Raw genomic sequence first — 18398 nt, forward strand, 5'->3', positions numbered from 1 at the left:
TATGTCATGACCCTGTGAAATTGGAACAGCACAAGTGTGGGCATGGTGGTCGGTGAGCAAGATAAATTTTTAAAGATTCATTCTTGGGTGTCCGGACAAAAAGGTAACATGTGTGGACAACCCCAAGTGTGAAGGGAGACCAAGGGATTAAACTTTATAAGGTTTATGACCTTGGGTGGCCCTTAGAAAGTTTTAAAAACTTTAAGGGCCACTAGGATAATTATGGAGGGGGGGCTACTCCACTTTTAGAGTACACTCCTCCCTCTCCATCTCTCTCTCTCTTGCTTTTGGAAAAGGAAGGCGGCTGGCTGCGTGGAGAGGAGGTTGGTACAAGTCGCCTGGAAGGAGAGCCGGACAGTACAATAGCTGCAGGGCGACTGGTACGGGCTGGTACAAGTACTGCAGGTCAGCTGGTGCAGGCGGCGTCTCATACAGGCGGCTGCTGCAGGTTTTCTGACACAGGCGGCTGCAGGGCGATTGGTACAGGCAGGTACAGGCGGTGCAGGCCAGCAGGTACAAGCGGCTGCTGGTCAGTTGGCGCAGGTCGGCTGGTGCAGAACTGTACAAGGCAGCTGGTGCAAATTGAATCCTTCTTTTTCTCTCTCTCTTCTTCTCTTCCCCTCGTGTGAGCTCTGGAGGACAAAGGTGGGTGGCTGCAGTTTCAAGACAGCATACTCTATACTCTCAGGGCTAGTGTTTTATAAGGAAGATTGGACTGAGGGACAGCAATGAATCTGCTGAATATCTTTCTCTCTCTTTCCACTGGCTTACGACTGTGTAATATGCGGAAGCTTCGGAGAAGGATCGGTACTTCAAAACTCAGAAAACAGCACTCTTTTCGCGACGGAATTAACGCACAAACTGAAAGACGATGTGCAGAAAATAGAGAGAGAAGGGGGAGATGGAGAGGACACAGTATTGGGTCCCAATTACCCTCTGTAGGGCCCCCACCACGGATGGTGTATTTGCTTTATTAGAATGATGTAAATCTGAAACAAAAACAAAGTACTTGACCTTTTCTTGGCTGGAAAACCTGCCCTTGACCTTCAGTCCTTCACCCCTTAGCTTTAGCAAACCCTTGGCTGTCCTGGCCCTTGAATGCTTGAGGCTCTTGGTGAATTGTGAGATGGATGAAATGAATTATGACTTGGGCTTTTATACCCCTCATATCATGCAGTCGGCTGTCTTTATGAAGTCCCACGACTGAGTCTTGTAATTAAATGTGTTAACACTTTAATAAAGTGTTTTCACACCTGTCTGATGGCTGTCCAGCCTGCGCCTGACTCTGGGACAGCCTCCTGGCTGCTGGACAGGCTGCGCATAGGTGTGGGGACTGCCCCTACACCTGGCTGCCTACTGTCTAGGGCTTTTACCCTCTGTCGGCTGCCTGTCCAGAGACTCTGGAGCTGGCCGACTGCCCCTCCAGCCCTTGCCTTGGCTGGTGGGCAAAGTCTTGGGCCCTCCTGGCCCCTTGGGGGTGGTTCTACACCTCCCCCATGCCCATCTAAGTATGCACACGCAAACACCTACACTGGGGTAGCCCTATGGGCTGGCCCCATCTCTACATGCAAACTACATGCCTACAGAGGCCTGGCATCCAGTTGCAAACCAGATACACAGCACATCTGACATCATTCCAGAGGGAGACTCACAGCGCGGACTGGCACTGCCTCATGTGCAGGACAATGCACACCTGACCTTGGACTCATGTGCAGGACAATGCACACCTGACCTCGGACGACTGAGATGGATCCCTGGCTGACTCGTCCCGGACTGGGCTCACATGGGACCAGTTCACCATCCCAGGTCCTGCACCTTCTGTACAGAATGTCCACGTGGCATCCAAGTGCGGGATGCACGTGACATCCCCTTCTGCTTAACTTGACGGAAGCTGCATAGCCTCCAAATAATCCGTCAATAAAGCCGGATAGTCTTCGAAGAATTCCTTGTCGAGCCATACCGCTTCATGAGTTCCTCGGTCCTGAAACTTCGTGAGGAACTGTCGTAGTCTTCGGCCTGAGCCATGCTTGAAACGGTGCAGAAGGATCTGTTCTGGAACCATTACCTCTGCTTCATCGATAATGTCTGGTTCCGCTTCGTCTTTGACCTCTGAAGGGGGTGGACCTGCATATGGCTTTAACCAACTGACATGAAATACATCGTGCATAGTCCAACTCGGAGGTAGCTTTAACTGCATAGACACCTCATTAATCTTTTTCCGGATGGGGAATGGTCCGAAGCTCCTGAAAGACAACTTTGGGCATCGCTTGCCCACTTGCTTTAATCTTTGCTTCATAATCCGAAGATATACCCAATCTCCTTCCGAAAACTTCATGTCCCTTCGGTCTTTATTGGCCTGTCGAGTGTAGGCATCTTGCGCTTTAGCCAATCTGTCTTTGACGGACTCTAGGATCTCCTGGTAAGACTCCGTCACTCTGTTCGCCTCCGGTACTGAAGACGACGTCCTGGTTAACAACGACTGGAAAGGTCTTCCAAACGCTGCCTCATATGGAGTCCTGCCAATAGCTGAAGAAAAAGAGTCATTCAAAACAGCTTGAACTAAAGGCAAAAACGATTCCCACTTACCGTGCTGATCGTGGACATAACACTTCAGCACATCAAAGGCCAACTGGTTGTATATCTCTGTCTGGCCATCTGTCTGTGGGTGGAATGCACTGGAAAAATTCAACTTAGTACCAAAATTATCAAACAATGCCCTCCAAAAATGACTGGTAAACTTGGCATCTCGGTCTGACACTATGGTCCTAGGAATCCCACCAATCGGGTACCAATGCCGAATGAATAGCTGGGCAACATCCTCGGCGGTCACATTGGCCCTGCAAGGAATAAGCATCACAAATTTGCTGAACCTGTCAACAATAGTCAAACACTGTGTATTACGCTTACTCGGACTGGGAGGCAGATTTGTGACAAAGTCCATCGAAATGTCTTGGAAAGGACCCTCAGGAATTGGCAAAGGCTGTAACAACCCTATCTTCTTTCCACGAGGAGCTTTCACCTTTTGACAAATGTCACAGCGTTGTACATAAGTAAACACATCACGCCTCATCTTTGGCCAATAGTATTGCCGTTCTAACTTCTCCAGAGTCGAATTCATGCCCCTATGACCACCTGTAATGGCATCATGGGCATCATGGAGAAGAGCTGCCCGGAATGATTTCATGACACACAGTCGGCCTTTGTAGTAAAGCCAACCATCGCGTATCAGAAAATGGCATGGTCCTGTGGCATCCAATGCCTGTTCCCACTGTGTACCGAATTCCTCGGAATCCGCGTACGTGTGCTTCATGTCTTCTAGTCCTGTACCAACAAGGTCCAGTCTAGTGGTCTGAATCGCAGATACCTGTCCCTTCCTGCTCAAAGCATCGGCCACTGGATTGGCCTTTCCTGGAAGGTACTCAATCATGCCACCAAACTGCTGGAATATTTGACTCCAGCGGTGCTGTCGATCACTCCACTGTGCACTGGGCATCGTCTGAATCCAGCGCAACGCCTGATGGTCAGTGCGAACCTCGAAGTCACGGCCATACAAGAAATGTTTCCAATGTTTCAAGGCCTGAATGACTGCTAGGAGTTCACGATCGTAGACTGAGTAATTCTTTTCGGCGGGCAGTAACTTACGAGACATGTAAGCTACTGGATGACCATTCTGTTGCAATACACCTCCAATTGCGATGTTACTCGCATCGGTGATCACCTGAAATGGTTCGTCCCATGAGGCAAGGGCTAAACAAGGCGCTTCAGACAAAGCCACCTTGAGGTTCTGGAATGCCTCCAACGCTCGTGGAGTCATTCGAATCTTTTGCCTCCTTGTTTTCACTCCCTTTAGCAGATCGGTGAGGTCTGCCGAGAGATCAGAAAACTTGTCAATGTGGGTGGAATATGCCTGGCATATACCCACAAAGGATCTAATGTCATAAGCAGTCTGAGGTACTTCCCAGTTAACAATCTCGGCCACTTTAGCCGGATCAAGTCGAATGCCTTCGGCACTGATTATATATCCCAAGTAATGCACCTGGAACAGATAAAATTCTGACTTCTTTTCATTGACATAGAGCTCGTTGCTTTCCAGCAACCTAAGGACTTTCTCCACATCAATGTCATGCTGCTCAACTGTAGCTGAAAATATGAGTATGTCGTCCAGAAATATGAACACACACACTCCAATCAACTCCCGGAAAATACGCATCATCATGCGGTTAAATGTAGCTGGGGCGTTCGTCAAACCGAATGGCATGACCACAAATTCATAGTGGGCCCGTTCTGTACGGAAAGCCGTCTTGGGGATGTCCCCCTCAACAATCCGAACCTGGTGGTACCCACTCTTTAAATCCAATTTAGAGAACACCTTAGCTCCATTCAGCCTCTCGAGAATATAGTCAATTCGAGGCATCGAGAATCTGCTTTTGATAGTCAGCTTGTTGAGTGCACGATAATCGACACACAACCGAGAAGACCCATCTTTCTTCTTGACAAATAAGATCGGTGCTGCAAATGGCGACACGCTGGGGCGGATGAAGCCAGCTTGCAACAATTCTTGGAGTTGGCGGTCCAACTCCGATTCCATTGCCTTAGAAAGGCGATACGGAAACTTGCTCGGGGGTTCCGAGCCTGGGAGGAGGTCAATCTTGTGATCCTCCGGTCTGGACGGGGGAAGCTGGGGAGGGAGACTGTCCCCAAGAAAAATCTTCTGGAACTTTTCATGGAGAACCGAGTACTTCTCGGAAGCACTGGCCACCGTCTGGGCTGTCTGGACGTAAATCATCGCACACTGTGTGCCTTTCCTGACTGCTCGCTTAGCCTGCAAGTGGCTTATGAGCGGAAAGTTTGGAATACCTGGCTCACACTTAATGGTCACAGGGGTGTTTGACACATTCCGATCGATCTGGAACGTGTGCTTGTCCCACTTGACATCAGGAAGGAACTTGTGAAACCACTGGATACCCAAAATTATGTCTGCTCCTACAAGAGGGGCAACCATAAAATCACGCACAAACTCTATGCCCTGAATGACTAATTTAGCACCTAGAGCTTCATACTTGACGCTCGTAGTCATACCTGTGCTAAAACCCTCAACTTGTTTGTCCACCGGAGTGAGCTCGAAACGGGCACGCCTAGCGGCCTCTTCCGTGATCACATCCTCCGTACTGCCGCTGTCAAACAAGACAACGACTCTCTGGCCACCTATGTAGCCAAAGGACTTGAGCAATTCGTTGCGCTCATACTCCTGGTCATGGGCGCCCTTCTGCTTATCTTCGAGCTCCCGGCTAATAATTGCTCCAATTGAAGCACCGGGGGTTGAAGAACTAGGGGTAGCCGCTGGGATCTGTGGTGGAGCTGTGCTCACCACGGAAGCTGTGGAGGCGGCGGCGGGCTTTGGAGGCTTCTTCGGACAATCCCGAGAAGTATGTCCTTTTGTGTGACAAAAGTAACATCTACCCTCCTTCCTGTACTGAGCAAGCTCCTCAGTACTCAACTTGCCACCTGTCTTGCCTGCCTCCGCTTTCTGGTCTGGAGTAAGCTTAGACGCATTGTTCGAGTTCTTGGAGCCAGAGGCTCCCGGGCTCTGTCCTGGGGAAGACCCCGTCTGGTTCTGGCTTTTGCCCCCCGAGGTGTTAGCCTTGGGAGAAGCCGGCTGGGAAGTCTTGGGCTTGCCACCATTGTGTTTCATTTCTGCACTCTGCGCAAGCGAGAGTGCGTCCTCAAAGGTGGCTGGTCTAAACATACGCACCTCCCATTGGATGTGCGTGTCCAAGCCATACAAAAACTGCCCTTTTTTGTCCGCATCAGATAAGCCTAATTGTAGACACAAGGTCGAAATTCTATTGGCAAACTGAAGGACTGGTTGCGCATTCTGACGCGCACCCCTGAACTCGTCTTCGAGTCGCTCAAGGTAGTGGGGCGGTAAAAACCGCTGCTTAAGGTCACGGACGAACTCGTCCCACCCATAAGCTGCCATACCTGATCTGGTGTGGGCATGAGCCCACTGAGTCCACCAAGGAATGGCCTCACCTTCCAAATACCAACTGGCTAAGATCACTTTGTCAATATCTGATTTCCTAACTGCGGCAAAGTAAGCTTCAAATTGATGTAACCATGAATACAGAGTAGTGGGATCGAGTTTACCATTATACTTACTGAAGTTCATTTTCTCGGGAAAATGATTCGAGGGCGCCGCCGGTGTCAATCTGGCGTCCAAAACTCGGAGGTAACGCTCGTGTTCCACTCGTCGCATGGCTTCGTCTTCTCGTTGTCGAATCTCCAATGCCCGTATCTGCATCTCAAGCAAGGAGCTTGACTGCGGCTGTGACCCCTCAAGAGGGTCCCTGTGACGAGGATCTGGTATCTGGGGTACGGAAGGAGAGGGAGGAGGAGATGGAAAACGCGACGCTGGAGAGCGAGAACGCTCCTCCAGAGCCAAAATCCGCGCCTTCTGCTCGTCCAACTTGGTTGTCTGGTCTGCGATTGCTCGCATCATCTGCTGGAACATGTCTTGTACACTCAAGCCGGGTGCCCTAGCTGGGCTGCCTGGTGCACTCTGGTCCCATGGTTCTGGATCTCTCTCGTCGCCGAAGTTTGCCATAGCGGGAAAATGCAGTTCCTTTCCGGAACGCAATCTGACCATCCACTATCTGTGTGGGAGACTTCCGGAGGCTTCCGGAGGCTAAAAACCAACTGTCCTTCGAGGGACAGGAGTTACTCCGAAAGGGGTAGTCCACCGGCGTCTAAAAACCAACCACACGAGCGAAAAATTTTCTGGTTTTCTTTGCTGAATCTTCGTCCTTGAAGTAGGCTCTGATACCACTGTAATATGCGGAAGCTTCGGAGAAGGATCGGTACTTCAAAACTCAGAAAACAGCACTCTTTTCGCGACGGAATTAACGCACAAACTGAAAGACGATGTGCAGAAAATAGAGAGAGAAGGGGGAGATGGAGAGGACACAGTATTGGGTCCCAATTACCCTCTGTAGGGCCCCCACCACGGATGGTGTATTTGCTTTATTAGAATGATGTAAATCTGAAACAAAAACAAAGTACTTGACCTTTTCTTGGCTGGAAAACCTGCCCTTGACCTTCAGTCCTTCACCCCTTAGCTTTAGCAAACCCTTGGCTGTCCTGGCCCTTGAATGCTTGAGGCTCTTGGTGAATTGTGAGATGGATGAAATGAATTATGACTTGGGCTTTTATACCCCTCATATCATGCAGTCGGCTGTCTTTATGAAGTCCCACGACTGAGTCTTGTAATTAAATGTGTTAACACTTTAATAAAGTGTTTTCACACCTGTCTGATGGCTGTCCAGCCTGCGCCTGACTCTGGGACAGCCTCCTGGCTGCTGGACAGGCTGCGCATAGGTGTGGGGACTGCCCCTACACCTGGCTGCCTACTGTCTAGGGCTTTTACCCTCTGTCGGCTGCCTGTCCAGAGACTCTGGAGCTGGCCGACTGCCCCTCCAGCCCTTGCCTTGGCTGGTGGGCAAAGTCTTGGGCCCTCCTGGCCCCTTGGGGGTGGTTCTACACCTCCCCCATGCCCATCTAAGTATGCACATGCAAACACCTACACTGGGGTAGCCCTATGGGCTGGCCCCATCTCTACATGCAAACTACATGCCTACAGAGGCCTGGCATCCAGTTGCAAACCAGATACACAGCACATCTGACATCATTCCAGAGGGAGACTCACAGCGCGGACTGGCACTGCCTCATGTGCAGGACAATGCACACCTGACCTTGGACTCATGTGCAGGACAATGCACACCTGACCTCGGACGACTGAGATGGATCCCTGGCTGACTCGTCCCGGACTGGGCTCACATGGGACCAGTTCACCATCCCAGGTCCTGCACCTTCTGTACAGAATGTCCACGTGGCATCCAAGTGCGGGATGCACGTGACAGACTGCTTCAGAGTGGTTTCTTCTGGCCCGTTGTGAGAGGAGGGGTGTGGCAGTTTGAAGGGTGGAAACAGAGTTAGATGGTGGATTTGTTCTTTGGCTGAGTTTGAAGCTATGATCATGGAACAGCCAGATGCGTGCTCAAGGCTTCCCTGTTGCATTGTCTTGGTTGATTAGAGGAGACAACAGTGTGTTGCTTTTGTGGGACACAGATCTGTATGTGTATCCTCTACACTAAGAGGTCTTGAGGGTTGCCAGATTGAACATGCAAGTTTCTTTTCCTTGACTGGCTTTGTTATACTCAATTAAGCTTTTCCATTGAAATTGAATAAAGAAATATCGAAAGGGGTGCCAAGCTTTGGGGCCAACAAGTGTCGTTCTCCTTTTTGTTTTGGAGCATTCTAGCTCTTGTTTATTTGTTAATTGTCTCGACTACAATTGTATAGGTGACTGCTACTCTACCACACTTTGGTTTCTACCAGAGGCCGGTTTCAGTGCACATGATAGCAGGGTCATCAAAAAAAGATGCATGTCCTTGGGTGTTGGGGGGGGGGGGGGGTGGGGGGGGAGGATTCATTAGCCTTTACTAAACGGTCTATGAGACCAAAAAGTCCCATGTGTAAACTAGGGATCATAAACATGGAAACAAAAAGTGCCAAAATAAAATAGCACTGCATACTACATGAACCCTACCATACAATGAATAGTGATGTTAATGGAGTCAATGTCCACCACCCGGGGCAACACGAGAATGGAAAATGTGGAGTGAGAATAAAATGTACAAGTATGACAACACGACCATAGGGGACTCAATAGTGGTGTACAAACGAGAGGGTGTGGATGGAGTACTAGGGCTACTAATGCATCTCTATATGCTGAAGGGGTGATACAAGTATGATATGTTATCTACTCCTAACTCCATCCAGTCCCATAGTCTGGGTACAATATGTCATACATCCAATCTGAGGATGCCCTAAATGTCTGGAACATGCGTCCTGGATTAGAGCGAAAATGTGCCAGCTGCTCCTGGACCTCCTGCTGGTGTCGAGACCGGATGGCCGCAATCTCTCTGTGGTGTAGCCGTCGTGTCTGGTAGTCAGCTAGTCTGGGTCATCGCCTAGCTCGAATCTCCTCCGCTCGCTGAGATGTCACTCCCAATGTGTGTGGCTGGGCTACTGGTGCCAATCTCTGGAAGAAGTCAATCAACTGGGACTGTCTTCCTCCGCTATGATGTGCGGGTGTTTGAAGTAAGGTCTCCCTTTGTCTCTATAGTGCTAGTAGTAGTCTGCCTAGCTGTCTCTAGTCCGATCTCTCCCAGAACTGTCTAAGTGATGTGGTCCCTCTAAAAACCTCAGGATAGCATGCCCTGATCTCCTGCAAAGCACCACACTAGCAAACAAAATGATCCTCTGTCTCTACCCCCGTCTGGCATAATCTGCAAATGCGCTCTGCTCGAGGGATGCGTGCTGCTCTCCCAGTCTCGATCTCTAGTTGGTGTGATGAGACCCTTAGTCGCCCAATGGCTACTCTGGCTCCATGTGATAAGCGGACCTCCAAGTATCGTGGTCGCTGGATGAAGCCGTCTATGGAAGTGCTCAAGAAGTGGTCTCTGTAGTAGAGCATCTTCGTCGGGAGTGGCTGACTGGGAGATAGCCAAGTCTCCTGTATGTGGCCCTGCCAAATGTCATGTCTCATGACTCTGTTCCTCTTTGTCTGAGAGAGGCGTCTGTGTGGTGCAGCTAGGTCATACTGTAAGGGTGGTAATCTGTCAATATCAATCCTGTGTGATGATATCCACTGTACCACCTGGGAGTACCATGACCAGGTATGTCCCTCCTCAGCAAGCTGTCTGGATGCCTCAAAAGCAGCCCGAGATACCCGATTTAGTGGGAGCTCCCGCATCCTGTGTATAAAAGATCTAGTCTGGAACATGGCCTCTACTAACATAGGTGGTACAGCAAACTCCGCTCGAAGGATATCATGTGGCACTGAAGGTTTGCTGCGGATCATCCGTGAGAGCATCAAAATCTGAGGGCGCTCTATCTGTGTCCATGAGGATGTAGCCAAACCTGGTGCCCATACTGCTACTGCATACATCAATGCTGGAGTAACTAGTGTATCAAATAGCCACCCCTTAGTACGGGGCTCTTGGAAGTGTGCCTGGTGACACTGGCGTTCGCTAGTGCTGCGTACCCTCGTGTCACTCTGTCTCTGGCTGCCTGTGCCATAGAGAATCTCCCTGATGAGAGTAAATGTGACCCCAAGGTATACATATGAGCCCACCACCTCTACTTGTCCCTGGGCTAGTGTAAGGATAGTCTGGCATCTGACTGCTGATGTGTGAAAGACCGTAACCTTGGTTTTCCCAAGGTTCGCTCCACACAGAAAGTATCCAGGGCCTGTAGATGCCTTTGTAGCCCTGTCCGAGTATCCGACACAAGAATGATATAATCAGCATATAATAGAATGTGTACAGTCGTACCTGAGATGTCAATCCCAGAGCCTCCTCCGTGTATGATGTAGTCTGCTACCTCGTCGATGTATAAGCCAAAGAGTGTCGGGGAGAGAGGGCAGCCCTGCTTCACACCAATGGTGCTGGCAATCATATCTGATAGACCCCTGGGCATCTAACTCGTCCAAACACTTGCTCATATAATCTGTAAATCCCCCACATCATGTCGAGGGGTATGCCCAATGTCTGTAAGCGGTGGAAGAGGCGCTCTCTCGGGACTGTGTCGAAGGCTTTGCAGAAGTCCACAAAACAGCAATAGAGTCTCTGTCTCCGTGCTCGAGTTTGGTCAATCACGCATCTCAGGGTGAAAATGTGATCAATAGTACAGAAGGCTCGCCGAAAACCTGCCTGACCAAGGGCACGAAGCCCCTCCCTCTCAGCGTGTGTGCTCAATTCTGCCTCCAGGATAGCCCCATAGAGTTTGGCCAAGGTATGACCAATCATGATAGTCCTGTAATTACCGGGGTCCAACATGTCCCAGCTTTGTGGATCGGTACAATAGTGTGCATCGTCCACTCAGCCGCGAAAGCTTCTACCAGAGCCCTGTTAAAGAGGTAAGCAATAAAAGGAGAGAGTGTGTCAGCTGCATAAATGAAATGCTCACCCTGTAAGCCAGTGTGATCCTCAGCTCTCCCATGTTGGAATCTATGTATAGCTCGAGATACCATATCAGTAGTAAAGAAAACCGATGAGGTCGGTGGAGTCTTGGTGGGGCGAGGGATGAGTGGCTGGTGCAGAACATCATAAAGCCCTTCTGCATAACTCTGCCAGCGTTGAGGATCAGTAATCGGGGTGGGGGGGCGTGGCTCTCTGAGTCGTCGCCAAGCAGTGGTTGCATCTTTGCTCATGAGCATGTGGTAGATGTCCCAGTATTGAGCCTCCTCATATGTGCGTCGCTTACAGCGTGTAAGAGACCGCATCTGTCTACTGGCCTGCTGCTGTGTTATTTCCCCTTTCGCTATCTAGGCTCGGAGATGTCGATGCAGCTCTCTGCACTCATTATCATACCATCTATTCTGGGGCATGTCCCCCGATCTAGGTGGCTTCCTTGTCTGGAGATGGTGTGGAAAGCTGTGGTTAGCTGCTGTGTGCAGTATGTGTGAAAGCTGGGCCGTCAATACATCGATGGGTGCTGTAGGGTCCATACCAAAGAGGCCATCATGTACCTTTGAATCATAAACGTCTGCAAGCTCCCGGGTAAAGTGGAAGATGGTACGAGATGCCTGAGTGGTCGGGGGTGGCAGATCAAGAGAGCTCCTAAGAGAAAAAGCCAAATAAGTATGGTCCGCACCAATGGGGCATGTAGGGATAGTGAAAGAGTCTATCAGGTCCGTGCTATCCCGCGAGCCCAATATGTAGTCCACAGTGCTGCTGCCTCCTGATGATGGGAAACATGTGAGTCTTCCCGATTCTGGCCATTGTGACATCCCGTAATAAATAACGAGATGGTGTCTAGCTCCCAGGTCCAAAAGGTGTTGCCCATAACCTATACTGTCTGGCCCACTGTCCTCTGACATCCTCGTGGTCCCTGTGTCTACATCGTCTAGTGCCTGTAGGATGAGGGGATCTGTGAAGTCGAATGATTCACATTGTCAATTCTGTGTGCGTGCATTGAAGTCCCCCATCAGGAGAACCTCCCCTCAGAAACATGATGTCCCAGTTCTCCATAACCTCCTCTAGTCTGCCTGGATGTGTCCATAGAGCCCCATTGCAGTTCCAAACTGCTGCATATATCTCCTTGTGCTTCTTGATAATTTCCTGTGTCCCATAGGCCATATGGCGCTATGCCACCATCTTGCCCTCTATGTATACATGGCCGTCTCTGTAATGTGCCTTTTTCCCTTCAGCACGTGCTGCTTTAATTTGTGGCATGCATGATTTCCTATGTTGCAGTAATCTCTCTCTCTCTCTCTCTCCTGCGCATCTCTCTCTCCCCTCCCTCCCACCTGTGCACCCTCTTGCCCGCCTGCACCCCGCCCTTTGTCCCGTCCATCTCTCTCTCTCTCTCTCCTGAAGGTCAGCACCATGTTGAGACCATCCCTGGTCTGCTGAAGTAACAGTCACAGCCCACAAGGATTAACGACAAAAGAAACATCATGGAGGCACGTATGGAAAAGCTCGAAAAGATGCTGAAGGATTTGAAGAAAACCACGGACAGCAACCTCAACACTGTCCAGAAGAACCTCCTCGATCGCATTGCTAAGCTGGAGACCGAGGCAGAAACATGGAAGAAAGAAAAGGACACAATGCAGGAGGAGATTGCCCAACTTAAAGGCGAAGTAGCTTCACTGCGTGAACGCCCAGAAGAAGGGGAAATCCTCGAGGCAGACAAAGAAGCCATGAAGGAGGAGCTCACCCAGACGATTACCAAAACCCTGGAGGGCAAGATGGAAGCAGTAAGAGAAGGATGGGTGGAAGTGGTCAAGAAAAACATTAAGAAACAAGTACAAGAGGACACACACATGGTCCAATCCACACTAGATGAACAGAAGATGAGGAGAATCCGTCGCCTGAACATACGCGTGACAGGTATTCCAAAGACAGAGGGGTGCACCCCTGAGGCGGACGGCCGAAACTTATGCACAAAATTAGGCCATGCGGAGGATGCACCACTTCCATTCACCAAGATATGGAGGACAGCCCCACCCAAGGACCCCACCCAAAGTAAAGCCCTAATGCTACAGTTCACAGACAAAGTGAGCAGGCAAACCTTCATGAGACAGAGAGTTATTCTGAGAAACCTACAAGGGGACCCCATCTACTTTGATGATGACCTAACTTGGATGCAGAGACATCTCTACAATGGTGGATACCAAGCAAACCCTCCTACCTCTTTGAAGTTTAAGTTAGGGCAACTCAGGGAACGCAAAATGGACAACACCAATTCCCAAGTCTGCCATTTCAAAGATAGACAAGCATCGTAGGGGACCAACATCAAGATCTTAGAGAGTTGCGGCAGCATGGAGACCAAGAAGGCACTGTTCTACATCCACCAAGATACACAGAAAACCTCATAAATGGAGTTCACCAAGGTAAAAATGATCTTAGACCTGTTTAGCTAATAAAGAGGAGATTCCATATTTGGACCCCACGAAAGGAGATCATCAGCCCTTATGTAAACCTGTTGTCTTGAATGAGCAGCTCTTGCTGAGGGGCATCCGTACAAACATTTGTGCTTCTGCAGGTGGAGACCAGAAAGTGGTGCTGATTGTATCTATCCATGTTTAGGGACAATAGGACAGAGAGTTACCCTATGAAAAGGATATGATCTAATTCTGGAGATGCCAGGGCACACCAAGATAATGCCTGTGAAGAATTATGTTGTCATAAAGGCAAGACATTGTCGTGAATGCAGGACTTTTCAATGATGCTACCATGGTGATTTGCCATGTACAAAATTCTAGAGATTTATTTGCCGGTACTTGTTTTCTATCTAGGAGAGTTGGGAGGAAACTGCTCATGATTGCTCCTCGTCTGATGGAGTATTAGCATGTGGTTCTAACTATAGCACAAGTGTCCCCCCTTCCAAGAGCAGAAATAGACATTATGAATGTGACATACAGGAACGCAAAGTACGAATCCCTTGTGCTGAGAGAGGTCAGAAAAACAGTCAACTAAGATCACAAAAGCATAGCATGAGGGATGGAAGTAGAATTGTCAGCTCTCCGTCAAGCCGTATCATCCAACGTTGCAAGACAGAATATTAGGCTATAAACCTACCCATGCATGTCTGTAGGTGTGTGTATGCATGAAATTATGTATGTATGTATGTACGTACGTATGCATGCATACATTGTAAGTATATATGCATACATACATTGTAAGTATATATGCATGCATGCCGAGCTCACAAATTTGAATTGCTAGCCCCATAGTCCCATCTTCTACATCCACATACAAGCATTTCTATTCAAGAGCTGAACTTTCTTAACCGGATTCCAAGGTACCGAAAGACATGAAAGAAGAAACAGTAAAACCTGCGTACTTAGTGCCGTCATAAGATATCACCAATCTCCACTTATAGTAGGAAGGCTCCTCCTCCTGAGCAGCCCCCTCGCAGTCTCCATCAACGGATCCCACCTCGCCCGTGCAAAACCAAGCTTGCGATCTTTTCCTAACAGGGTGATGAAGCAGCTTGGGCTCGCCTCCACACGTGTGAGGGACCAGCACGGGTGGTACCGGGAGCACCCTCCATGAGGCCATGAGAAAGCACCACATGAGCGCGAAAAGCCTCCATGTTTCATACTCGTGGTGACCACGTAGGGCATTGTGTATATTGAATTATTGAATTTAGATGCTACTAGGGTAGATTCCAACCCTAAGCTATAGTTGTAGCACCTCTCCTTCACCCTAGTTTGCCTCTAGTATGCACCACAAAACTCCCTAACTTTAGGCACACATGGTGTCTCTAGCAGTTCCCACTTATACACACCACTCAATTTCCCAAGTCGATGCCTAATTTAACAACAATTTCCCAAGTCGACACAAACCACACCTTTCCCCTAGTCAACACCTAACATGCACAACAATGTGTAAGCCTAACATGCACAACACAAACCACACATTTCACCTGGTCAACACTTAATGTGTATCACATGTAACAATCATTGGTACATGTTTTTGTGTTATTATCATGAAGATTGGTCCACATGTGGTCTAATATAGAACTATGCATAGTCCACTCAAGGTAATTGTTATAGGTTGTGTGTTTTGCGCCTCCAAGTTAGTTATGTTGTTTTGTTTCAAGATTCGTGCTCTAAAACTCATCGACCAATATTATTGGTTTTGCTATAAAATGAATGATGCAATGTACCAGCATAGAGAGCTCAAAAACAAACCTAGAAAGAATTGCTAAGCGGTGTTTAGTTTGCATTAAGAAATAACGTGTGAAGCTTAACCAAGCCATGGGATTGGAAATGAGTTAATATAGACCTTGATGTAATGCATAATACAAATGTGGTTCCATTGATAGGAAAGGAAGTATTGCCAGTCTTGTAAAGGTGGATAAGTTGAAAGGTGACATGGCCTAAGACGAGGGTCCAAGCCATAGATAAGACCTTTAAGTCACCTAATCCATCACTTAATGTCGATTGAATTTGTCCCTCCATACGATATATGGAGAAGAGTTTGCACGGATGAAGTTGAAAGTTGGCATGAGGATCCAAGCTATAGATAAAACCTTCAAGTCAAATAATCCATGACTTAATGTTGATTGGATTCGTCCCTATGGAGAAGAGTTTGCACAGTATATTTAAACCCCAAAAAGTGGGTCAATCCAAGATCATCGACTGTTGAGATATCGAGCTCGTCTAGTGAGCCACTGATGACCCGTCTAGCGGATAGGCCCCACACTTACACCACTGGCATGGTTGGTGAGATCTTGGGTGATATGCGGCCAGTGGGATGACAGGCTGTGTGACAGCCATTCTAGAGACTGGCATAGTTATAGCGCCAGCTCATTTAGTCGGGTTCACACTATAGAGAACCCGTGTATGTATTGGTTGAGTACCTTTCATATTATGTGTACTCTTATTCTTGTATATGGTGTGTTGAGTGTTGAGTAGAGAAGAAGAAGATTTTCAGCCTCTCACCTTGTGTGTTCTCTATTAGGGTTTTGTGTGTGTGTGTGTGTGTGTGCTTGCAAGAGCTCAAGCTCTCTTCCCCCCTGCATCTTTTCATGGTATCAGAGCCTGGTTCGTGCTAAAGGCTGAGCTGCAAGCAAGAGAACCACAAGAAGCGGTACGAGGGTAAGAGCTTCAACTACTCTTCCCTATTGTGTTGGTGACTACACCCTTGTCGGGAGCTCTACGGGAGGCACCGACAAACGGTCTCTGATTGAGGAGCTTTCTTCGCGGGAGTAAAGCTATAGGGCAACTATATTGTCTTATCGGACGCCGTTTTCTGGCCGAAAACGCGTTTCGGGCGCGTCTGGACCTCCGTTTTTCAGAAAGCAGGCGATTTCGAGCACTGCGAGTAAGTCATCAATTCTCTGTAGAACTCTGTTTTAAGAACTGCAGGAAGACAGATTGACTGTGCAGACACTGTGGGTGCTGCAAAGAGGTCTACAGTTGCCATTGGGTGTATGTATGCACATTGAAGTCACTGGTTGTGACATTTGAGAGTACTACAGTACTGCTGTGCAGAAAATACAGCAGTTTGTGCAGAAAAACCAGAGTGCAGTTTCTGGTAAAATTGTGTGTTTGGCAAGATGTCTAATGATGGCATAACACAGATTGTGGCTGAGAAGCTGGATAAGAATAACTTCCATGCTTGGAGGTTCAGGTTGACGAATTTCCTGATGGGAAAAGGCTATTGGGACTACATAGAAGGTGAGCATGAAGAGGCACCGGAGATACCAGATATAAATCCGACTGCTCTGCAGATGTGAAAGAGTTTAAAGACTGGAACCAAGGAGCCAGGAAAGTAATGTATTGGCTTTCCATCAGTATACAGGACACCATGATTGAGCACATTCAGGATGCCAAGTCCCCCAAGGAGGCGTGTGACACCTTGGTAAAGCTTTATGAAACAAATACCAAGGCACGTAAGATACAGTTGAAGAATGAACTTCATACTGTGGAGAAAAAGAGCATGTCTGTGAATGACTATGCGTTGAAGATAAAGGGTATTGTGGAATCCCTTGCATCTATTGGTGTGTCAGTAGATGATGATGACAAGGTGGAAGTCTGTCTACGTGGTCTCGGGCCACAATACAAGGCGTTCAAGACGTCTATTCAGACTCGGGAAAACATTCCCAACTTTACAGATTTGGTGTCTATGCTGATTATCGAAGAGAAGAGCTTGGGTGAAGACCAACAGTCTTCACAAAGCAAAAACAGTTCAGAGCAACAGGCCTTCTACACGAGTTCAGGAAGAGGACGAGGTAGAGGAGGCCGTGGACGCGGTCAAGGAGGTGGCCGAACAGGGAATCAGAATTATGGCCAGCAGCAGCAACAACAACAACAGTCCCAGAATCAACAACAACAACAACACGCAGGTGGAAGAGGCAAATTCAGAGGCAGGGGGAGTCAAAGAGGCCGTGGAAATTGGCAAAGACAATACAATGATGCACGTGAATGCTATTATTGTGGTAAGCCTGGACATGTGCAGGCAGAATGTTATAAGAAGCAGGCTGACATGCAAAATGGAAAAGTGCAGCAAAACAACTATACATCCTCAAGCAGAAATAATGAGGATAATGAAAGGTTGTTTGTTATGCAGCATGTCGTGAATGCCATGTCTGAAAATGTTGATGCAGCACAAAAAGATAATGTATGGTATGTGGATTCACGCGCTTCGAACCACATGACGAGTCATGGGGAGTGGTTCAAGGAGATGAAGAACCCGGAAAGACCAGGTTTTGTGGAAACAGGGGATGACACTGCTCATCCAATTGCCCACGTTGGAGATGTGCCATTGTCTATGCAGGATGGCAAAGTGAAGTACCTTGCAGATGTATTTCATGTACCAAACATAACAGAGAATCTGGTTTCAGTTGGCCAGATGATTGAGCAGGGTTTGCAGATCCGGTTTAACCCCGATGGGTGTTATGTTGAAGATTTCAAAGACAAGTGCAGGTTGGTTGCACAAGGCAACAGAGTGGGCAGAATGTTTACGTTGAATGTAGACATGCCTGAAATGAGTGCTGCGATGTTTGCAAATGGTTCAGGAGTTGTTGCAGACACAGACATATGGCATAAAAGGATTGGACATGTAAATGTGCAGAGATTGAAGTCTATGCAGACAAAAGGAATTGTGACAGGGCTGCCCAAATTTAAAGTGGAAGGTATGCAGAAAATATGTGAAGCATGCCAATTTGGGAAGCAAACAAAGCATGTGTTTCCACGTAACAGATATGTGAGCAGAAATGCACTAGATGTTGTGCATTCAGATGTATGGGGTCCTACGAAGACCATATCTATGGGAGGCTGCAGGTATTATGTGACTTTCATTGATGACCACACAAGGAAAGTG

General features: G+C 48.4%; 1 protein-coding gene and 1 pseudogene across 2 annotated transcripts in view; both read right to left on the bottom strand.

The window, feature by feature from the left end:
* The window catches only part of LOC147636973 (Pseudouridine synthase family protein), a 45829-nt gene extending 31132 nt beyond the window's left edge, over window positions 1–14697 (bottom strand). Inside the window, exon 1 of one of the 2 annotated variants that reach the window (XM_086800573.1) lies at window positions 14402–14697. In XM_086800573.1, the coding sequence (XP_086656699.1) occupies window positions 14402–14642 (241 nt within the window). In that variant the 5' untranslated portion in view covers window positions 14643–14697. The remainder of the gene's footprint in view (window positions 1–14401) is intronic. The other variant, XM_086800574.1, reaches the window with a different exon arrangement.
* On the bottom strand, window positions 10263–12321 carry LOC147636974 (uncharacterized; annotated as a pseudogene).
* Window positions 14698–18398: the final 3701 nt, after the last annotated feature.

The sequence above is a fragment of the Cibotium barometz genome, chromosome 7, assembly GCF_041138505.1.
Source record: "Cibotium barometz isolate CiBa-2024 chromosome 7, ASM4113850v1, whole genome shotgun sequence".
Lineage (NCBI taxonomy): Eukaryota > Viridiplantae > Streptophyta > Polypodiopsida > Cyatheales > Cibotiaceae > Cibotium > Cibotium barometz.